Consider the following 24,314-nt stretch of genomic DNA (forward strand, 5'->3'; position numbering starts at 1 on the left):
CATTGCTAGTAGGAATGAATAATGGTGCAGCTGCTATGAAAAACAGTACAAGTACAATTTTTCCACAAAAAATTAAAAATGAAACTATCATAATGATCTAGCCATTCCACTTCTGGGTATATACCCAAAAGAACGGAAAGTAGGATTCTAAAAGAGATATTTGCACATTTATGTTCACAGCAATGCTATTCACAGCAGCCAAGAGATGAAAGCAACCTAAGTATTCATCAACAAATTAAACAAAATGTGATATATATGTACAGTAAACTATTATTCAGCCTTAAAAAGGAAAGAAATTTGGACACGTTACACCCTATATGAACCTAGATGACATTATGCTAAGTGAAATAAGCTAGTAAAAAAAAAAGACTATATGATTTCACTATGTGAGGTACTCAGAGTAGTCAAATTCACAGAAAAAGAAAGTGGAATGGTAGTTCCAAGGGACTGGGGGGAGGAGAAAATGGAGAGTTGTTGCTTAATAGGTATATATAACTTCAGTTTTACAAAATATAAACAGCTCTGGCCTGTGGCTGCACAACAATGTGAATGTATTTAACACTACTTAACTGTACACTTACAAATAGTTAAGATGGTAAATATTATGTTCTGTGTTTTCTACCACTATTTTTAAAAAGCCAAGAATCTCTGGCTTTGTCATGTTTACTACACAGATTGGTGAAGATAAAGTATGGAACAAACGTAAAATGTACTTTAAGCACTTCCTTCTGAGACTAATTCCTAAGTGCTGTGGTCCCTAATCCCCAGTAAACTAGTGAAGCTTTATCTGTATTTCCTATGGCTGCCCAGGCTGCCCATTACTTGCTCATGTCATCTTCTGAGCTCCGCCTCCTGTCAAATCCCACCCTCTCTTCCCTCTACCCTGGAAAAACTGTCTTCCATGAAACCACCTTCCTGGTGCCAAAAAGGTTGGGATCACTGCCTAAATGAGTATATCTTTCTTTTCCCCTAAATTCTAAGCTCTGTGAAGGTAACTACAGACAATTGCTATCTTGTTCACAGTTTGGTACAGCTTTAAATTAATATTTTTGATAAATGAGTGAACAGTTGAGTATAGATCCATATGTTTTGTTGAATTAAAAATGCTTTTAGGCTGGGCGTTGTGGCTCACACCTGTAATCCTAGCACTCGGAAGGCCAATGCAGGTGGATTGCCTGAGCTCAGGAGTTTGAGACCAGCCTGAGCAAGAGCTAGTCTCTAAAAATAGCCAGGCGTCATGGTGAGTGCCTGTAGTCCCAAACTACTCTGGAGGCTGAAGCAAGAGGATAGCTTGAGCCCAAGAGTTTGAGGTTGCTGTTGATCTATTACGCCATGATACTCTACTGACGGTGACAAAGTGAGAATCTGTCTCAAAAAAAAAAAAAAATGCTTTTAAGTAAACAAAAAAAAGTAATACACTATGAATACTTCACGAAAATCTAAAAAACTGTCTAATTAGTTCTTCCCTGTCCATGTCCTCTGGGCTCCTCATTTTATAACAGAAAAGCAAACCAAAGTTTCAGCTTGGTTTTATTTTAACAGAGGCACCACTTCCTCTAAGATTATAAATACTCCTGACTTACATAGGTTTCACAGGACAATTTTTTGAAAGACTAGAGACTACAGAAAACTAAATGATCAAATTTATAGAGTTAGTTATATTGGTAACTAACCCTAATAACCTTTAAATAACATTTAAACACAGATACCTATTCAATTGACCTGCTGTACACACCTTCGTTATCTTACTAAGTATATATAAATAATATGTAGCAAAGTAAATAAAAAATCTATATTTTCTCATCAATAAAATAAGGAAATTACCATCAATGTAAAATTATTCTCTAAAAGATTAAGACAAGATGTAAAGGAATCACTGCTTCATTTATGATTAAAATTTTAAAAAAGATTAAGACAAGATAATTATTTCACGAGACAGAAGAGGTACTTAATAATCAGGTGCAGGTTCCCCACCCTGATCCCTCCTTACCCAAGACTATGCTCAAATCGATTGTGTGAAGCTCCTGGAAAAACATAGTAACCGCCTCCCAGCTGTTTAATGTATCGAAGCCTCTGAAATTGAGGTGTATCAATGATTCGGATAAGGAGAGGGTGGAGTTCAATGTGGCCATGGATAGGATCATTAATTACCTAGAAAATTACATTTAAATCAATATGTACTTATATTAATAAGTAACTCCATCAAAAACTTTTATGCAGCCATTCCTAATTACAGTGCAAAGTCAGAGGTATTTAACTATTCAAGTAAGAATACTATTAAGGGAAATTACAATAAATTAATATCATTACCTTGTTTAGGTATCACTACCAGAAATATCATGTATATTGGATTTGGGTATATTTTACTTCTTAATGAATTCTAACAGAAAGATAAGGATTTCAATCTTTTTATTATGAATATGACTTAAACAGCTTTTAATAAGGTAGCAAGTTAGTCTTTTAATAAGGTAGTCTTGCATTCAAGTTAAATACACTCATTTAAAATATTCATTTTGACTTAAACACTTTCATTCAGATCATTGCGTCTAAATATTTTTCTAAATGTATCTGAATAGTACTGATCATCAAAATTGAAAGGAAGGGAGAGAGGAAAAGAAATTCTTCTGTCATATAGATAAGAAACACATATGGGCTCAGCGGCTGGGGTGCCAGCCATGTACACCAGAGCTGGTGGGTTTGAACCCAGCCCGGGCTTGCCAAACAACAATGACAACTACAACTTAAAAAATAGCCGGGCGTTGTGGTGGGCGCCTGTAGTCCCAGCTACTTGGGAGGCTGAGGTGAGAGAATTGCTTAAGCCGAAGAGTTTGAGGTTGCTGTGAGCTATGACACCACGGAACTCTACCCAGGGCGACAGCTTGAGACTCTGTCTCAAAGAAACCAAAAAAACCAAAAACAACCTGTCTTTTAATAAGAAGACTATAGAATTAAAAAAAAATCTGGGATGGCACCTGTGGCTCAAGGAGTAGGGTGCCGGTCCCATATGCCAGAGGTGGCAGGTTCAAACCTAGCCCCGGCCAAAAACAAAAAAAAAAACAAAACTGATAAATTGTCTAAAGCATGATATTCAAATTGCTCTATGAAATTTTTAAAAAGTCATGCCCCGGGTCAGCTCAACAATGACAATTGCAACAAAAAAACAGCCAGTGTTGTGGCAGGCACCTGTAGTCCCAGCTACTTGGGAGACTGAGGTGAGAGAATCGCCTACACCCAAGAGTTTGAGGTTGCTGTGAGCTATGACAGCACAGCACTCTACCCAGAGCGACAGCTTGAGACTTTGTCTAAAAAAAAAACAAAAACAAAAAAAACCCTGTCTTTTAAAGAGAAGGTTATAGAATAAAAAAAATCTGATAAATTGTATAATGTATGATCTTCAAATTGCTCTATGAAATTTTTAAAAAGTCATGGCCCGGGCCAGCTAAACAACAAACAATGACAACTGCAACAAAAAAACAGCCGGTGCTATGGCAGGCGCCTGTAGTCCCAGCTACTTGGGAGGCTGAGGCAAGAGAATTGTCTACGCCCAAGAGTTTGAGGTTGCTATGAGCTGTGATGCAACTGCACTCTACTGAGGGCAAGAGATGGAGACTCTGTCTCAAAAAGTAAAAATTAAAAAAAAAAAAGCATATAGCATTCTAGGTGAAGGATCATTGTCTATCTAGTTGCTGCTATATTCTCAGAACTTGCCACACATCACCTTGCCTGGCACTTAGCAGGAACTCAAAACATGTTTTGAACAACTACAGGTGAATTGCTATTACAAAGTAATGTATGTTAATAAGGCTGGGTGCAGTGGCTCACGCCTGTAATTCCAGCACTTTGGGAGGCCGAAGCAGGTAGATCACTTGAGTCCAAGAGTTTGAAATCAGCTTAAGCAAGAGTGAGACCCCGTCTCTAAAAATAGCCGGGAGTTGTGGCAGGTGCCTGTAGTCCCCCTCTACCCCAGCTACTGGGGAGGTTGAGGCAAGAAGATCAACTGAGCCCAAGAGTTTGAGGTTGCTGTGAGCTATGATGCCAGAGCACTCTACTGGGGGCAAGAAAGTGAGACTCTGTCTCATTAAAAAAAAAAATAATGTATGTTAATGCACTAGGCTGTTTAAAGTGTATCATGTCAATACCTAGAAATATGTAAAGAATTAATTACAGAACCTCAATGCTATAAAGAAGCTTAAAGGGGTCATCTGGCCCAACATTTGAATATATTAGTAATAAGAAATTCATTCTCTTAAAAATATAGTCACAGGGGTCCCTGTAACTCAGTGGTTGGGGTGCCGGCCACATGCACCGGGGCTGGTGGGTCCAAGCCTGGCTGGGGCCTGCTAAACAACAATGACAATAGCAACAAAAAATAGCCGAGGGTTGTGGCAGACGCCTGTAGTCCCAGCTACTTGGGAGGCTGAGGCAAGAGCATCGCTTAAGCCCAAGTGAGGTTGCTGTGAGCTATGACCCTATGGCACTCTAACAAGGGCAACATAGTGAGACTGTCTCAATTAAAAAAATAAAAAAAAAGCTATTGCTATAGTAAGCAGATGATAGCTCCATGCTTGTTATTGCCCCTGAGGATCTTCCAATGGGACAAGATGTAGAGGTAGAAGACAGTGATATCAACCATCCTAACTCCGCGTAGGCCCAGGACAAAATGTACCTTCGTATTTTAGGGTTTTTTGTTTGTCTGATTTTTTATTTTCTATTTTTTAACTTTATTCAAATTAATATGAGGGTACAATAGTTAGGTTACATTGTTCTCACTTCCAGGGTAAAGTTCCATTTGCAGAAGAGCCCCTCACCCAAGGGGCCTGTTACACACCCTCACAGTGTGCACATTAGGTGAGATCCCGCCACCTGCCCTCCCTCCTTCTGCTATACGTCCTTCCCCTTTCCCCCTCCCACTTCTCTCTACCTGTGAACTGGACATAATACTGATTTATTGGGCGGCGCCCGTGGCTCAGTGAGTAGGGCGCTGGCCCCATATGCCGAGGGTGTGGGTTCAAACCCGGCCCCAGCCAAACTGCAACAAAAAAATAGCTGAGGGTAGTGCCTGTGGCTCAATGGAGTAGGGCGCCAGCCCCATATGCCGGAGGTAGTGGGTTCAAACCCAGCCTTGGCCAAACACTGAAGGAAAAAAAAAAAAAAAATGCTGGGTGTTGTGTAGGCGCCTGTAGTCCCAGCTACTTGGGAGGCTGAGGCAAGAGAATCTAAGCCTAAGAGCTGGAGGTTACTGTGAGCTGTGATGCCACAGCAATCTACCCAGGGTGACAAAGTGAGACTCTGTCTTTAAAAAAAAGTGATTTATTGGTCTTAGGAACATGTAATTTTTTATATATCAATTTCATATTAGTATGGAGTACACTGTATATTTATCTTTCCATTCTTGCAATACTTTACTAAGAAGAATGTATTTCAGCTCCATCCAAGTAAATGTAAAAGATGTGAAGTCTCCATCTTTTTTTGTAGAGACAGAGTCTTACTATGTCTCCCTCGGTAGAGTGCTGTGGCATCACAGCTCACAGCAACCTCCAACTCCAGGGCTTAGGTGATTCTCCTGCCTCAGCCACCTGAGCAGCTGGGACTACAGGCACCCACCACAACACCCGGCTACTTTTTGTTGCAGTTTGGCCGGGACTGGGTTTGAACTTGCTACCCTTGGTATATGGGGCCGGTACCCTACCCACTGAGCCACAGGCACCACCCAAAGTCTCCATCTTTTTTAATGGCTGCATAATATTCCATGGTATACATATACCACAGTTTGTTCATCCATACTCTTTTTTTTTTTTTTTTAAGAGACAGAGTCTCACTTTATTGCCCTCGGTAGAGTGCCGTAGCTCACAGCAACCTCCAACTCCTGGGCTTAAGTGATTCTCTTGCCTCAGCCTCCCGAGTAGCTGTGACTACAGGCGCCTGCCACAACACCCAGCTATTTTTTTGTTGTTGTTGTTGTTGCAGTTTGGCCAGGGCTGGGTTCGAACCCTCCACCCTCAGTATATGGAGCCGGCACCCTACGCACTGAGCCATAGGCACCGCCTCTGTTTATCCATTCATGCGTTGATGGGCACTTAGGTTGCTTCCACGACTTGGCAATTATGAACTGAGCCGCACTAAACATTCTAGTGCAAATGTCTTTGTGGTAAAATGATTTATGTTCTTGTGGGTAGATACCTAGTAATGGGATTGCAAGGTCAAATGGAAGGTCTACATTTAGATCTTTGAGGATTCTCCATACTTCTCTCCAAAAGGGCTAAATTAGCTTGCAATCCTACCAGCAGTGTAAAAGTGTTCACTTTTCTCCACTGTTTTTTTTTTTTTTTTGTAGAGACAGAGTCTCACTTTATGGCCCTCGGTAGAGTGCCGTAGCCTCACACAGCTCACAGCAACCTCCAACTCCTGGGCTTAAGCGATTCTCTTGCCTCAGCCTCCCAAGTAACTGGGACTACAGGCGCCCGCCACAACGCCCGGCTATTTTTTGGTTGCAGTTTGGCCGGGTTTGAACCCGCCACCCTCGGTATATGAGGCCGGCGCCTTACCGACTGAGCCACAGGCACCGCCCCACTGTCTGTTTTTTTATACAGTCTCACTCTATAGCCTTGGGTAGAATGCTATGGCATCATAGCTCAAGCAACCTCAAAGTCCTGGGTTCAAGCGACCCTCTTGCCTCAGCCTCTCGAGTAACTGGGACCACAGGTGCCTGCCACAATGCCTGCTAGTTTTTCTACTCTTAGTAGGGTCGGGATCTTGCTCTTGTTTAGGCTGGTCTCGAACTCCTGAGTTCGCACCTGCCTCGGCCTCCCAGAGTGCTATGATTACAGGCATGAGCCACCTCACCCAGCTTTTACATACACTTATCACTCACCGACACACCCAAAGTAACTTCCAGTCCTGCAAGCTCCATTCGTGAGAAGTGTTTTCTAGATAGATGTACCACCTTTTACTTTTTTAACCACATTTTTATATCTTTTTCATGTTTAGATACACAAATACCATTGTGTTACAATTGCCTACAGTGTTCAGTACAGTAACATGCTTTAAAGGATTATAGTCCAGCAGCAATAGGCCATGCCATCTAGCCTAGGTGTGTGGCAGGCCATACCATTTAGGTTGCTCTCTCCATGCTCCCAGAGTGATGAAATCTGGGAATGATGAATTCATCTAACGATGTATTTCTCAGAACTATTCTTTTGTTAAGCAATAGGTAACTGTAGTTCAATTTAACGTGGATACTGAGAGCTTGAGTCAAGTAATGACCAGAATTCACAACTTTGTTAAATGATACATCTGCATGTTGACAAAGTTTAATTAACAAATGTTTAATAATTACTAATTTTTTTCATCCTGCTCTATAAAATTTATGATTACTACAAACTATACCAAATCTAGCCTTTAATATATGTACATACCAGGAGTTATGTTAAAGTAGATCTCAGGAATAGGAGGAACCATGAATGCCATAATTCACCCTAGTGAATATTCTTATAAGTCATCAAAAAAAATCTCATGATTTAAATTTTTTTTTTGTTTTTTTTAGACAGAGTCTCACTATGTTGCCCTTGGTAGAGTGCTGTAGTGTCACAGCTCATGGCAACCTCAAACTCCTGGGCTCAAGTGATTCTCTTGCCTCAGCCTCCCAAGTAGCTGGGACTACAGGCGCCCACCACAACGCCCGACTATTTTTTGTTACAGTTGTAATTGTTGGTCAGCTGGCCAGGCTAGATTAGAACCTGCCAACTTCATTGTATTGTGGCTGGTGCCGTAACCACTGTGCTACGGACGCCAAACCGATTTTTAAATATTTGACAGTCAAATATTGGCCTACTCCTTCCCCCTTAGATAAGATTGTAGTAACAACCACAAACAAATGAGAATCTATCTCATTATTAAAGATTATCAAAGAAAACTTCTAACATACACTTTTGAACCATTTAATGGCCTAAAATCTTCACCATCCTTTTTGGTTGTAATTATTGGGGGGGGTTTGTTTTTGGGTTTTTTTTTTTAATAGCTTGGGCTTTTAATCACTCTTGGGCTCAAGTTATTCTCTTGTCTTAGCCTCCCAAGTAGCTGGGACTATAGGCACCTGCCATGATGCCCAGCTATTTTTTTAAAATTTATTTATTATTAAATCATAGCTGTGTACATTAGATGCCCAGCTATTTTTTTTTACAGACAGGGTCTTGCTCTTGCTCAGGCTGGTCTCAAGCTCCTGAACTTAGGCAATCCACCTGCCTTGGCCTCCCAGAGTGCTTATGATTACAGGAGTGAGCTGCTCACCTCACCCATAACTACTATTCTTAAAACATGTATTCACCCTAAATATGCTAAAATAAATCAAATTTAAGCAACTTTATCAAAACAAGGAATTCAGTGAAAATTAAACTTAGTAATAGCACAATAATAGATATTCTTTCTTTCTCTTTTCATGTCACATGCATAGTGAACACTTTCTCATGTTTCTATAATCTTAGGGCTAGGGATATTAAGATTTTACAAGTTAGGTTAGGGGTCTATTTATGCTTTTCTGTATACATATGTTAGGTAAGTGGTCTATTTATGCTTTTCTGTATACATATGTTAGTTTTTCTTCTGATTTAAATACTCTGTGCTGGCTCGGCGCCATAGCTCAGTGGTTAGGGTGCCAGCCACATATACCAAGGCTGGTGGGTTGGAACCCTGCCTAGGCTTGCTAAACAACAACAACAACTGCAACGAAAAAATAGCCAGGCATTGTGGTGGGCTCCTGTAGAACCCGCTACTTCGGAGGCTGAAGCAAGAGACTCGCTTAAGCCCAAGAGTTTGAGGTTGCTGTGAGCTGTGATGCCATAGCATTCTACTGAGGGTGACATAGTGAGACTCTGTCTCATAAATAAATAAATACTCCGTGCTTATTTTAGAAAATACAGAAAGTTTAAAACATAAAGATCCTAGCCGGGAGTTGTGGTGGGTGCCTGTGGTCCCAGCTACTCCGGAGGCTGAGGCAAGAGAATCACCTAAGCCCAGGAGTTGGAGGTTGCTGTGAGCTGTGTGACGCCATGGCACTCTACCGAGGATGATAAAGTAACACTCTGTCTCTACAAAACAAAAACAAACAAAAAAAAAACAACCAAACAACAAAAAACATAAAGATCCATTACCTATAATCCCATCACCAAGAACAGAATTCTTTACATTTTCTTCAAAGTGAGTTTGACATGATTGAGTTATACCACTTTATATTTGAAAAACACAATATTAAGTACAGATTCCTCTTACCTTCATTGTATCAATAAGAGTTTGACTCAGTCGCTGGATATGACTAAGCAGCTTCTTCCTCTCCCCACAGGAACTAAAATTACAATAGAATATGCAAATCTATCATTATTCGCTTAATAACCATGCCTGGAGTTTATAATAGTAATCAGCTCTAGATTATCTATAGTAATAGACAGGTTAGATTGGAAAGATCAATAATTCAAATATACTCCTCCTAGAAACCATTTCCTCCATTTGCTCCTAAGATAGGAGACTCACCTACTAAATCAACATAGGTCCTGCCCAGGGTTCTACCCCTGACCCTCTGGACTCTCCTCAAGTCTCAACTCAGACTTGATAAACTCAATATCTTCTTCATCTCTATTCAATGCTCACTTTGTATTTCAAACTTATTTTAATCAAACTGAAGTCAGTATCTACCCTCAGAACCCTGAACTGACTTGAGCACCAGGTCAGTGACTTAAGCATGAATCAAATATATATGAAGGTTTTAGCTTCATTTATACCCATCTTTCACTGTCAGTAATCTGTTGTCATGCTCGTTTCAAGACAAACATTTAAAGGGAATTAAATCTGAAAAGCTCAAAATCCTGTGACTCATTACTTTATTTACAATTAAAATACTATTGGTATTTTAACAGATAATAAAGGCAAAGGGTTTTAATGATCTACTAGCTAATCAAAGTAAATCTTCTGCTAGAAGGCATAGGTAGACACAGAGTCAGAAGCACTACATTTTCTATGTTGTACTCTGAGAAGGAGAGTAATAAAAAAAAAAATCTAAGAATGATATTCCTGAGATGAACAGAAGTATTATCATAGCTGTAGTCCCAGCTACTCGTGAGGCTGAGACAAGAGAATTGCCTAAGTCCGGGAGTTGGAGGTGGCTGAGCTGTGAGCTGTGTGATGAGCTGTGATAAATAATACATACCTTGTGTGTTGTATTGTGTTGGTGAGCTGTGTGATATTGCTGTGATAAATAATACATACCTTGTGTGTACTATTCCTCTATCCTCACCAGTTTGACATAACAAGAACAGCACAAAACCAGGCTTTAACAAGTACTTATAGGGCAGTGCTTGTGGCTCAGTGAGTAGGGCGCCGGCCCCATATACCAAGGGTGGCAGGTTCAAACCCGGCCACGGCCAAACTGCAACAACAACAAAAAAATAGCTGGGTGTTGTGGCGGGCACCTATAATCCCAGCTACTCGGGAGGCTGAGGCAAGAGAATCGCCTAAGCCCAAGAGCTGGAAGTTGTTATGAGCTGTGGTGCCACAGCACTCTACCGAGGGCAACAAAGTGAGACTCTGTCTCAAAAAAAAAGAAAAAAAAGAAGTACTTATAGATGAACTTGAGTTAAGGTAGTCACACAGTTGAGCATAACCATAAGTCACAGCATAAAATATTAGACCTAAATTAATCTCACTACTGCCCCACATTTTCCTGAACTGATACTCACTACTCATCACTTAATTAAAACCTGGCTGGGCATTGTAGCTCATGCCTGTAATCTTAGCATTCTATGAGGCAGAAGTGAGAACACTGCTTGAGATCAGGAGTTCGAGACCAGCCTGAGCAAAAGGGAGAGACTTCATCTCTACCAAAAATGGAAAAAATTAGCTGGGTATGGTGACACAAGTCCCAGCTACACTGCAGTCTGAGGCAGAAGGATCACTTCAGTCCAGGAGTTTGAGGTTGCTGTGAGCTATGATGATGCCACTGATGCATTCCAGTATGGGCTGCAGAGTGAAACCCTGTCTCTAAATATAAAAATTAAAAACAAGCCTTGGCACGGTAGTTCAAAGGTTAGGGAGCCGGCCACATACACCGGGGCTCACAGGTTCGAACCCAGCCTGGGCCTGATAAACAACAATGACAACTGCAACAAAAAAAAGCTAGGCATTGGGGTTGGCGCCTGTAGTCCCAACTACTTGGGAGGCTGAGGCAAGAGAATTGCTTAAGCCCAAGAGTTTGAGGTTGCTGTGAGCCGTGATGCTACGGCACTCTACCGAGGGTGACATAGTGAGACTCTGTCTCAAAAAAAAGAAAAAGAAAGAAAAAAAAATTAAAAACCAAAAAACCCAAAAGCAAACTATTCATAAGGAAACCATCGACGATAAGAATATTTAAAATAACCACCCAAAGCCTAGTTTTTTATTTCTTTGTTTTTGATACAGGGTCTCACTATCTCTCTCCAGGCTTGTCTTGAACTTCTGGGCTTATGCAATCCTGCTGCTGCAACCTCCTGAGAAGCTGGGATTGTATGTGAGAGCCACTGTCCCTGGCTTTTGTTTTGTTCTGTATTGTTTTGAGAAAAGCCTATGGCATTAAATAAAGATTTAAAGTAACTATAGGGCAGGATCCTTAAACTACAATAAGATTTTATTTCTGTATTCCAATGTTTCTGAAATCCAATGCATCTTATAACTGGTATGTGCATACTGTAATAAGGCTTAATAGAAAAACCTTTATAAATCAATAGCTGTTTAAGAAATACAGGGAAAAAAGAAGGGCTTGTCTAAACTGGATTTTCCCTAGAAAGCAGAATATAAAACAACAGCTTGCATGCGAGTAATTTATTTTGAGGTATGGATCCAGAACGCTGAAGTAGGGTACTGGAAAGGGTGAAAAAGGAAATGAGATAATAACAGTACAAAGGTACATCAACAGGTTGGTTGCATTGGTATCACAGTGAGCAGCTGAGTGGACTGGTGTGTAGGGCTGCTAATCTCACTAGCATCCTCTAAGGCAGCACTGTCCAGAAAAATTTTCTGTGATGATGGAAATATTTTGTATCTGCTCTGAGCAACATGGCAGCCACTAGACATAGTGACTACTGAGTATCTGAAATACAGCATGTGTAACTGAGGAGCTGAATTTTAAATTTACTTTTAACTAATTTAAACATGTAGCTAGTTACTACCACACAGAACAACAAAGCTCTAATGAATCTCGCAGAATCTGAGTTATAAAGTAGGGTACAAGAAGTATGCCATATCATGTTCCTTCCAGAATTTTGTCTGTTTTGTTCACTTATGCATCCCAAGTTCCTGGAAGAATGCCTAATACATAGTAAGCCTCCCATAAATATGTGTAGAATGAATTGATAGAATGTGGGTGCACAAAGACACATGTGGTTCCATCGAACAAATTGCATTTCATTCAAGTGGTAAGCAACTATTATAGACAGGAAATAGGTAGCAAGGGGGCCTTGGAGAGAACTGAGGGGGCTGAAATATGGTTACGAAAGAGCCAAGATGAGGTCCCTGAAGATTCTGATCCAAAGGATATTTACTGCAAGTTAAAGGTCCTGCCAAGGTCTTCTTTTACAGTCTACACCCATTATCATATACCAAGCAATAGCTCATGAAGTAATCAGTACAATCCTTTGTTTTGATTCTTTGGTTACTGTTACCACAAACATTTAGCTAAGTGAAATTCCAAAAGAAAAGTTGCTAATTCTCTAATAAAAACAAAATCTCCATTTTAAGGAATTTAACACTGGATCTTCAACAGAGATTTTTTTTTTTTTTTTTGTAGAGACAGAGTCTCACTGTACTGCCCTCAGGTAGAGTGCTGTGGCGTCACACGGCTCACAGCAACCTCTAACTCTTGGGCTTACACGATTCTCTTGCCTCAGCCTCCTGAGCAGCTGGGACTACAGGCGCCCGCCACAGCACCCAGCTGTTTTTTTGTTGCAGTTTGGCCGGGGCTGGGTTTGAACCCGCCACCCTCGGCATATGGGGCCAGCGCCCTGCTCACTGAGCCACAGGCGCCGCCTCAACAGAGATTTTTTAAGTGGTCTTGCTCTAGTCTAGATCCTATACATCTAGCCCTATGTAGAGACCTACCTATCTAAAATTAATTAAGGCCTTATTATAATTGTCTCATTATCCATTTCACAGGTACACAAACTGAAGGGTCTTCTCCCAAATTATACAACTAAAAACTCGCCAAACTATTTTACATAGTGCCTTTTAAATCTAATACCAAGGATATGTCCTAGTCTTAAAATAGCTTTAGGAAAACCTAGAAATATGCTCAAGATAGGTTTGTAGCCTTGATTTTCTTAGCAATATATATTTTTCCTCTTGGTTCTTATATAGGGTGGACACTAAGTTCAAGTACAATTTACCATACTAAACTATTTTAAATTGCACATGAACTTTATGTCCACGCTGCATATTTTCTGGTATATGTAATTTAATTATTCTGAAGTTAAGAGTAAAAAGGTAGTCACTACAAACTTCATGATGGCTTGTCTGTAAAGTTCTTTTTTTTTTTATTTGAGACACAGTCTCACTCTGTTGTCCCAGGTAGAATGCAGTGGAATCTTCACAGCTCACAGCAACCTCAAACTCCTGGGCTCAAGTGATAAAGTGATCTCCCTCAGCCTCCTAAGCAGCTGGGACTATAGGTGCCTGCCACCACACCCTGCTCATTTTTCTATTTTTAGTAGATGTGGGGTCTCAATCTTTCTCAGGCTGGTCTCGAACTCCTGAACTCAAGCTATCCACCCACCTCGGCCTCCCAGAGTGCTGGGATTACTTACAAGGCCTCCCAGAGTGCTGGGATTACTTACAAGTATGAGCCACTGTGCCTCATACTTGTAAGTAATCATTGTTTACACAGTGAATTTAGAATTAGTGGATAAATATTATGAAAGACAAAGGGACATGTCTGTGAACAAATATAACATGAATTGGATACTTGAATCCTAATCTCAAAAATAGTGCGTTTGGTTATAATGTGAACATTTTTTTTCCTTTTCAAAGGCACCAACTATAGAAGATACCATGTGGATTTTATCACTTACCTTACTCCAAGATTTTCAAGATGAGACTCATCAAGATAGGGCAGTAATGAACCCGTGATTTTATTTTCTATGGAAGAAAGGAGAGTAAAAAGACAAATAAATTCAATATTTATAACATATGCTTTTTGATTTTTTTCAATTTGAATCCACCAGAAATTATTTAAGTCAACATTTAGTGAGCACCCTCTACAGGTAATGGACTGTGCCAAGGACCACTTTTTTGATTTACTACTTATAAAGTCTTAATTTCAATTACATAAGAAGCATTTTTTTGAGAAATCAGATAAAAATGTAATTTATTATTAATATTCTTTTTAAGATAGGCTGGGCGGCGCCTGTGGCTCAAGGAGTAGTGCGCCGGCCCCACATACGGGGGGTGGTGGGTTCAAGCCTGGCCCCAGCCAAAACTGCAAAAAAAAAGACAGGGTCTTGCTTTGTCACCCAGGCTAGGCTCAAGTAATCCTACCACTTCAGCCTCCTGAGTAGCTAGGACTACAGGCAGGCACCACGATGATTGGATAATAATAATAAGAATTCTTATAAGATAAGAATTTCTTGTTTCTTTTTTGAGACAGTCTTACTATGTCACACTTGGTAGAGTACTGCGGCATCACAGTTCACAGTAACCTCAAACTCCTGGGCTCAAGCAAGTCTCTTGTCTCAGCTTCCCAGGTAGCGGGGACTACAGGTGTCTGCTACAATGCCCGGCTATTTTTGTTGTTGTTGTTGTAGTTGTCATTGTTGTTTAGCTGGCCCCAGCTGGGGCTGGCACCATACCCACTGAGTTACAGGTGCCGAGCCTTTTTTTTTTTTTTTTGTAGATAAAGTCTGAATATGTCACCCGAGGCAGAGTGCCAAGGTGTCATAGCTCATAGCAACCTCAAACTCTTGGGCTTAAGCGATTCTCTTGCCTCAGCCTCCCAAGTAGCTGGGACTACAGGCACCTGCCACAATGCCCGGCTATTTTTTGTCCTTGTTGTAGTTGTCATTGTTGTTTGGCAGGCCCTGGGCCGGGTTCGAACCTGCCAGCCCTGGTGTATGTGGCTGGCACCCTAACCACTGAGCTCTGGGCACACAGCCTAAAAAAAATTTCTTATAGAGAAGTGGTCTTGCTGTGTTGCCCACGCTGGTCTTGAACTCCTGGCCTCACAATAATCCTCTTACTTCAGCATCCCAAAGAACCAATTACAGGTATGAACCAATTTGCCTGGCAGAAAACTTAAAATTTATGTAAGTGATTTGAAGGAAAGTCCAGTTGCAAAAAATGAAACTAGACTACCTGTGGGGTTTTGCCAGGGCAGCAACTTCCTTTCAAAAAGTTAGGGTTTAGTGTAGGGATGAGAAAGAAAACTTAAGTTAAAACCTCAGGAACACCCAAAGTGTTGATTTTCCTAAAATCTCCTTAGAAAACACATAATACTCTGTGATTTGATTAAGTTATACATATATACATACTATGTTGTTGGTTTTTTTCCCTTTCTCTCTTTTTTCTTTTTTGAGACAGAATCTTACTTTGTTGCCCTGAGTAGAGTGCTATGGTGTCAGAATTCACAGCAACCTCAAACTCCTGGGCTTCAGCGATTCTCTTACCTCAGCCTCCCAAGTAGCTGGGACTACAGATACCCACCACAACACCTGGCTTTTTTTTTTTTTTTAGAGACGAGGTCTCGCTCTGGTTCTGGCTTAGGCTGGTCTTAAACTGTGAGCTCAGGCAATTCACCTGCCTCAGCCTCCCAGAGTGCTAGGATTACAGGTGTGAGACACCACGCCTGGCCTCCCTTTCTCTTTCTATATAGTTTATTTTTGTCCTTCCTGATCTCAGATTCTAGAACTAGAGACTATTTTCTTTCTTTCTTTTTTTTTTTTTTTGAGACTATTTTCAAACAAACAAAAGCCTTCTTTCTCAAGGTAACAAAAGAAAATGAGGAAGCAGTTTTCCAAGAAGAAAAAAATGTTTAAACAAAATAGTATCTTCTACATTTTTCTATTATGCAAAATAGCCATTCAATGTAAGAAAATCCAGACAATCTAAAACAAAAAAACAAAATCAACTCAAGTTCTCTTTATAGGTAACCACTGCTAACATTTTAGACGGCACCATTCAAAACACATTTATACAATTATGTAATTTTATATAAAAATAAGGCTCGGAGCCAGTAGCTCAAGCAGTTAAGGCACCAGCCACATACACTAGAGCTGGAGGGTTCAAATCCAGCCCAGGCCTGCCAAACAACGACAACTACAACCAAAAAACAGCCAGGCGTTGTGGCGGGCACCTGGTTGTAGTCCCAGCTACTTGGGAGGCTGAGGCAAGAGAATCACTTAAGCCCAGGAGTTGGAGGTTGCTGTGAGCTGTGATGGCACAGCAATCTACCCAGGGTGACAGCTTGAGGCTCTGTGTCAAAAAAAAAAAAAGATTGTATTGTCTTATAACCTATTTTTTCCTGCCCCAATATGTCATAAATATTTTTTGTCAATTATTAAATTATATATCATTTTTAATGGCTATCTCATATTCCACAGTATAGATATACTATATTAAACAGTTTTTCTACATCTTACTCTCCTCACCTCTAAAACAGGTATGTAATTGAACCTATGTTATAGAGTTTTTTTGGTTTGTTTTTTTTTTTTTGAGACAGTCTCCTACCCACCTCGGCCTCCCAGAAGGCTAGGATTACAGGAATGAGCCACTACACCCAACCCAGTCATAGTTAAAGTTGCCAGGACAGCATCTTCCTTTCAAACAGGTAGTGTATGGGGGTGGGGATGAGAAAAGAAATTTAAGGCTATTGTTCTTGGAATTATCAGGTTAAAATGTCAGCAACAGGCAGTTAGCCAGGAGGGACATGTTGAGGTTGGCATACCCAGTAAGGACAGTAACTATCATGGCTTCCAGTGCTTTGGCCAAACCTCAAATGCATGACCTCTTGCCAAGGCAGCTGCAGATTCATATTGTTGGAGCATTTGCTATATCACTGGAGGTTGCAGCTTTTTATAAGTCTGCTGTGGCTGAACTAAGAAAAAAGGCATATGCAAATTTGTACAGAAATTATTGATTCTATGAAAGATTTTTTTTTTGAGACAGAGTCTCATTGTGTCACCCTCAGTAGAGTGCGGTGACATCACAGCTCACAGCAACCTCAAACTCTTGGGCTTAAGTGATTCTCTTGCCTCAGCCTCTCAAGTAGCTGAGACTACAGGCACCCACCATGCCTGGTTTATTCTTTTTGTTGTTGTTGCTGCAGTTGTCATTGTTTAGCAGCCCAGGCTGGGCTCGAACTTGCCAGCCTCCGTGTTTGTGGCCGGGACCCTATTCACTGACTTACAGGCACCAAGCCTCTATGAATAATTTTGATAAGATGAAGAAGGCTGGTATCTTTTAGAGCACAAACTGATTTTGGAATGTAAAGAATTTCTTTGGCTAGCTGGGCGTTGTGGCGGGTGCCTGTAATCCCAGCTGCTCGGGAGGCTGGGGCAAGAGAATTGCGTAGGCCCAGGAGTTGGAGGTTGCTGTGAGCTGTGTGACGCCACGGCACTCTACTTGAGGGCCGTACAGTGAGACTCTGTCTCTACAAAAAAAAAAAAAAAAGAATTTCTTTAGGATGATTTATTTATTTATTTTTGAGACAGAGTCTCAAGGTGTCGCTCTGGGTAGAGTGCAGTGGCGTCACAGCTCACAGCAACCTCAAACTCTTGGGCTTAAGCGATTCTCTTGCCTCAGCCTCTCAAGTAGCTGGGACTACAGGCATCCGCCACAACACCCAGCTATTTTTGTTTTTGTTGCAGTTGTTGTTGTTTTAGCTGGCCGGGCTCTGTTCGAACCTGCCAGCCTCAGTGTATGTGAACGGTGCCCTACCTACCGGCACGGTTGGGGCTGATTTATATAGAAGTTTGTCACTGACCTGTATTCCTGAGCTATGAATATGAGTGACAAACTATTAATAAAAAATCTCAGCAACATCCAAAATGTTGATTTTTCTAAAATCTCCTGAGAAAGCACACAATACTCTGTGATTTGAAAAAGTTATACATATACACATACTATTGTTGGTTCCCCCTGCCCCTTTCTCTTTCTATATAGTCAATTCTTGTCCCTCTCAACCTCAAGATTCCAGAACTCTGGACTATTTAAAATCATTTAAATTGATTATCTAACATTGTTTATGTTCTCCTGTGGTTTTTAATGAGTTTTTCTTTTTTTTCTTTTGAGATAGGGTCTCACTCTTTCACCCTGGGTAGAGCGCCATGATGTCATCATAGCTAACAGCAACCTCAGAATCTTGGGCACAAACTGTTCTCTTGTCTCAGCCTCCCAAATAGCTGAGACTACAAGCACCTGCCACTACACCTAGCTAGATTTTCTTTCTTTCTTTTTTTTTTGCAGTTTTTGGCGGGGGTTGGTTTGAACCCGCCACCTCCAGCATATGGGGCCGGCGCCCTACTCCTTTGAGCCACAGGCGCCGCTCTAGTTTTTCTATTTTTAGTGGAGATAAGGTCTCACTCTTTCTCAGGCTGGTCTCAAACTCCTGAGCTCAGGTTATACACCTGCCTTGTCCTCTCAGTACCAGGATTACAGGTGTAAGCCCCTGCACCCAACTGAGAATACTTGTCAAGGCATAGCTGGCCTGAGTTTTAAAGATTTTATAAGACCTGTAAAGTGCATAGAACAGTACTTCACACAAAGTGAACATGCAAATGTTAGCTATCACTATTATTGATAAACATTTAGGTTATTTCTACTTATTCACTATTTATACCTAATGGTTAGAAGAATAATTTTGAGGTGGCACCCCTAGCTCAGTGGGTAGGGTTCTGGCCACATACACCCAGGTTGGCAGGTTGGAATACGGCCTGGGCCAGTTAAACAACAATTGACAACTATAACCAGAAAATAGCTGGGTGAGGGCGGCGCCTGTGGCTCAGTCGGTAAGGCGCCAGCCCCGGCTGAACTGCAAACCAAAAAATAGCTGGGCGTTGTGGCGGGCACCTGTAGTCCCAGCTACTCGGGAGGCTGAGGCAAGAGAATAGCTTCAGCCCAGGAGTTGGAGGTTGCTGTGAGCTGTGTGATGGCATGGCACTCTACCGAGGGCGATAAAGTGAGACTCTGTACAAAAAAAGAAAATAGCTGGGTGTTGTGGCAGGTACCTGTAGTCCCAGCTACTTGGAAGGCTGCGGCAAGAGAATTGCTGAAGCCCAAGAGTTTGAAGTTGCTATGAGCAGTGACGCCGTGGCACTCTACTGAGGGTGACATAATGAGACTCTGTCTCAAAAAAAAAAAGAAAACACGTAGGGTTCAAGAGAACATAGATCATTCTGGAGGCTGATGAGTTAATCTACAGAATACCACTAAAATATAGAGCCAACAACATAGCCAATCACATTACGGAGATAAAATATAGAACTACTTCACCCCACTTGTTATTAGCTAAAGAAAAAAAAATTCATTATTGTGGTGGAAAACAAAAGGAAGAGAGGAAAAAAGAGAAGTACCATTTCCCAATACCCATTCAAGCTATCTTTAGGTCCTGAACCACTGAAGTTCCTCCTACCCAGGCCTCAACCCAGGCAAACAGGGCTCCACCCCACAAATGCAGACGGCTTACTGCATTTGCAAATCACAATCACCAAATAACCACTTTCCTATTAAACACTTCACAGGGAAGGACCTGAAAAAGAGAAAAATGTTTTATGTGCTTTCTTTTTAAAACCACCCCCACTCTGGCTTGGCGCCCGTGGCTCAGTGAGTAAGGCCCTGGCCACATACAACAAGGCTGGCAGGTTTGAGCCCAGCCTGGGCCTGCTAAACAACAATGACAACCGCAACCAAAAAATAGCCAGGCATTGTGGTGGGCACCTGTAGTCCAGCTACTCAGGAGGCTTAGGCAAGAGAATCGCTTAAGCCCAGGAGTTGGAGGTTGTTGCTGTGAGCTGTGACGCCAAGGTACTCTACCAAGGGCAACATGGTGAGACTGTCTCAAACAAAAAACAAACAAAAAAACTACCACCACTGTTTTTGGGAATTAAAACCAACATCCCTATCCAAGGCCAGTAATCAGAGGGACAGGGTGATATTCTTTTACCTCAGGACATGGCTAAAGGGAACTATACGGGCAGAGGTCATAGAGGTTAGGAGATTATGTAGTTAGAACTATCAACTATAGTTAAACAATACCCTGAAACTGAAAACCCCCTGTATTTCTTCAAAAAAAAAATTGTTTTTTTTCCAAGATGGAGTCTCACTCTTCGCCTTGCGTGGAGTGCTATGGCATTGTACCTCACAGCAACCTCAAAGTCTTAGCCTTGAGCAATCCTCTTGCCTTAGCCTCCCTAGGAGCTAGGAGTATAGGTGCTAGCCAAAACGCCCTGCTAATTTTTCTATTTTTAGTAGAAATGGGGGAGGTTGTCTCACTCTTGCTCTGGCTGGTCTTGAAGTCCTCAGTGTAATCAATCCAGCCAACCTGAGCCTCCCAAAGTCCTAGGATTACGGGTGGGTATGAACCACTGCACCTGATTCAAAATCCTCCTTTAAAAGCTCCTGCAACCCTAGCACTCTGGGAGGTGTAGGTGAGAGGAAGGCTTGAGCTCAAGAGTTGGAGACGAGTCTGAGCAAAAGTGAAACTGAGTAGAAAAATAGAAAATAGAAAAAATAGAAAAATTGGCTTGGTGCCTGTAGCTCAGGCGGATAGGGCGCCAGTCACATACACCAGAGCTGGCAGGTTCAAATCCAGCCTGGGCCAAAAAATAGCTGGGTGTTGTGGCAGGTGCCTGTAGTCCCAGCTACTTGGGAGGCTCAGGCAAGAGAATCGCTTAAGCCCAAGAGTTTGAGGTCGCTGTGAGCTAGAACGCCATGGCACTCTACCAAGGGCAACAAAGTGAGACTCTGCCTCAAAACAGAAATAAATGAAATACAAATAAAATAAAAATAGAAAAATTTGCTGGGCATTGCGGCAGCGACCTGTAGTCTCAGCTACCCGGGAGGCTGAGACAGGGGGATCACTTGAACCCAAGAGTTTGAGGTTGCTATGAGCTATGATGACACCATAGACTCTGCACCAAAAAAGAAAAATAATAGGCTCGGTGCCTGTAGCACACTAGTCCCAGCTACTTGAGAGGCTGAGGCAAGAGAATCACTTAAGCCCAAGAGTTTGAGGTTGCTGTGAGCTGTGACACCATGGCACTCTACTGAGGGCAACACAGTGAGACTCTGTCTCAAAAAATAATAATAATAATAATAAAACTGTGTGTTTCTGCTTATGGATAGGACAATGGTACCTGAAAAGAGGAGTCCTCCATTCTCCACATTTGCTTGCAATAAACCTCCCTTACTTTCTTCTCAAACCACTTGTCCTAGTTCTCTCTGATGCAGCCTGGTGGACAAGTGTCCAACTTCCAGTAACAAAAGGACAAAAAGGTTGAGTAGACTTCAAGTGGACATGAACCAGTCAACTCATTTAAAACTCAACCTCCGCCTTTCCCCTTGCAATATGGCCATCTGGGTGCTGAGGATTCAGTGTTCAAGTTAACAACCCCAGCCTTCAGACTTAGGAAGGGCAACAGCTTTTAAAGAGCAAGACATGACCGTTATTGAGCTTTGCAAGTACAATTAGCCCACACTTCTTAAGTGCCGAGATGCTATGGGAGGCAGTGGGAATTCAGAGATGAACCAAGTTCCTTCCACAGGAAGGAAACCGAAACCTAAAAGCGCCAGAACATCCTTTCATGTGGAAAGTGTTCAAGGAGCTGTGGTTAGCACAGAGGGGTCTCCCGAGCCTGGGGAGTCTTAATGACAGCAAACCTCTGACCAAAGTCTGGGGAAAAAATTCTTCCAGCTAAAAAAAGGTACCCCGGGGCTGGGGTGACAAATTCCTGAAAAAACCCCAGCTGAGCGAGAACCAAATCTACACCAGCCCCTCCCAGGTTCCCAGAGTCTGCTCCCTTCCTAGGGATTCCCCGACCCCATACACCCCCATTTCTCCTTCCCCCGCCTCAGGGAGGGCCGACAGCCCTTCTGGGCGCCTCCCTCGGTGGGGCTCCCCCTTCCCCGCCTTGGGCCCCCCTCAGGAGGGCTCTCCGCCTCAGGTCTTCCCTCCCACGGCGCCCCCCACCGCGGGTCCACCCTCCTCGGAGCCGCCCGCGCCAGGTCTACCTCCTCGCCTTTGGGTCCTCTGGCGTAGCCCTCTACCCGAGGGAAGCCTCTCCTCAAGACCCGCTGGCCCCCGTCCCTGGTCGCTGTCCCGCGCCCCTCAGCCCCTCTACCTCGAAAGTTTTTCAGCAGTCCCGGCTCTTCGAATCCATTGCGTTTTAGAAAAGAGCACACCTGCTCCGGGCCCCAGGTCTTGTGGTCGCGGTGGAGTTCCGGGCCAGGGGACCTGTCTGCCCCTGCGGAAGGAGTGTTTGGTGGGGTTCTTGGGCTGCCATCCTGTCTGGGCCGCTTAGCGCGATGCTCGGATTCGGCTCCCTGCATGACTGCACCTGGAGTCCGGCACTGCACACTTAAGAACCGCGGCGCCCAGCCCGCGCGCAGGCGCACTGACAGCCCGACCCGGGCGGCGAGTCTGCTCAGCATTGCCAACCTATTGGCCTCCCGCGCAGGCGCACTGACAATTCAGCCCTTTGGCCCAGGCGGCCCTGAGGGCTTTAGCCTTTGGCTCCCTGCGCAGGCGCAAAGGCAGTCCAGTTGTCCTCAACTCCGGTCCCCGGGACGGCAACGACAAAGGGAGTGGCTTGGAAGTCGCGCAAAAAGGGCAGGGGCGGGGAAAGAGCGCGCCCTGGTCTACACCTGCGCACTGTGTCCCTCTGGTTAATTGTGGGTATCCTCCTCCAAATGAGTACCCCACATCTACCTTTAGCCGGGTTTCGGATGCCCCAAACTTAAAATAAACCTAAAAGGCTGCCAGCACCTTCCCAATGAAGAGAAAAATGGGCAGGACGCTGAACTAGAAGACCCTGGAATGATGGAGGCTTTTTGCATTTTACAAGTTCCACACTATTGCTGGGCCACTAAGGCTTCAGGTTTCCACAAAGGAGCAGACTTCAGACTCCCCTCCAACTGGAGACAGTTTCCTCGAAAGAAGTATCCTCACCTCCTCTTTCCATCCCGACTTCCTTAACATTTACTTTCAGAGATTGTTTAGTACCTTGTGGTAAGAGCACATAAAAACGGCAGGGATTTTCCTCTCACTTTGCCAATCTGAGACAGAGTCCAAACTTCTGTATAAATACTGGTCCATGCAATTGGCAAGTGAAAAGACAACCACTACTGCTACTAACAAAGCAAACACACCTTCCCAGCAACCAACCCATAGACCTATCTAGGGATAAAGGATGAATGAGGCAGATTAGACCTGGGGGTCTAATGGTAAACCAAACTTACCTAGCAAACAGAGCATTATTGTGTACCAGGCGCTGTTCCAGGGGCCTTACAAATGAATTCATAATGTAGGAAACAGGAACAAGATATAGGCAACAGGTACAAAAAGAAAAATAGGCTCGGTTCCCATACTCAGGGGTTAGGGCGCCGGCCACATACACTGGGGCTGGCGAGTTCCAACCCGGCCTGAGCCTGCTAAACGACAATGACAACTACAACAAAAAAACAGCGGGGATGGGGCGGCGCCTGTGGCTCAAAGGGGTAGGGTGCTGGGCCCATATGCCGGAGGTGGTGGGTTCAAACCCAGCCCTGGCCAAAAACTACAAAAAAAAAAAGTAAGTTAAATTAAAAAAAAAAAATAGCGGGGAGTTGTGGTGGGAGCCCGTAGTCCCAGCTACTTGGGAGGCTGAGGCAGGAGAATCGCTTAAGCCAGTTGTTCCCAACCCTTGAGTCGTGACCCACAGGAACTGTATTAAAGTGCCGCAGCATTAGGAAGATTGAGAACCATTGGTGTAAGCCCACAAGTTTGAGGTTGCTATGAGCTGTGACACCGCGGCACTCTACCTAGGGCAACATAGTGAGATTCTGTCTCAAAAAAAAAGAAAGAAAGAAAAAGAAAAGTAATTTGCCCAAGATCCCACACCTAGGAAATGAAGAATCTTATACTCAAACTGAGAAAATGTAGCTTGGCTTCAAAGTCCATGCTCTTTTTTTTTTTTTTTTTTGCATGGACAGATGAACCTTTATTTAAAAAAATAGCACTTCAAATAAATTAAAAGGGACAACCCTCAAGTGTTCAAATTGTGAAGAAGTAGTTGAAAACCTAGATTCCAAGTTGCAGTCTTTCAACCTCATTCTTT

The 24,314-nt window shown here is 42.7% G+C and overlaps 1 protein-coding gene across 3 annotated transcripts in view; it reads right to left on the bottom strand.

Moving 5' to 3' along the window:
• The window catches only part of SAMHD1 (SAM and HD domain containing deoxynucleoside triphosphate triphosphohydrolase 1), a 65,593-nt gene extending 42,881 nt beyond the window's left edge, over positions 1-22,712 (bottom strand). For 2 of the 3 annotated variants that reach the window (XM_053573565.1, XM_053573564.1), the window contains exons 1-4: positions 22,341-22,663; positions 14,082-14,148; positions 9,265-9,337; positions 1,991-2,151 (exon numbers count right to left, since the gene is read on the bottom strand). In XM_053573565.1, the coding sequence (XP_053429540.1) occupies positions 1,991-2,151; positions 9,265-9,337; positions 14,082-14,148; positions 22,341-22,650 (611 nt within the window). In that variant the 5' untranslated portion in view covers positions 22,651-22,663. Of the gene's footprint in view, positions 1-1,990; positions 2,152-9,264; positions 9,338-14,081; positions 14,149-22,340 lie in introns of all 3 variants that reach the window. The other variant, XM_053573563.1, reaches the window with a different exon arrangement.
• Between the last annotated feature and the right edge of the window lie 1,602 nt (positions 22,713-24,314).

The sequence above is a fragment of the Nycticebus coucang genome, chromosome 21 (assembly GCF_027406575.1).
Source record: "Nycticebus coucang isolate mNycCou1 chromosome 21, mNycCou1.pri, whole genome shotgun sequence".
Lineage (NCBI taxonomy): Eukaryota > Metazoa > Chordata > Mammalia > Primates > Lorisidae > Nycticebus > Nycticebus coucang.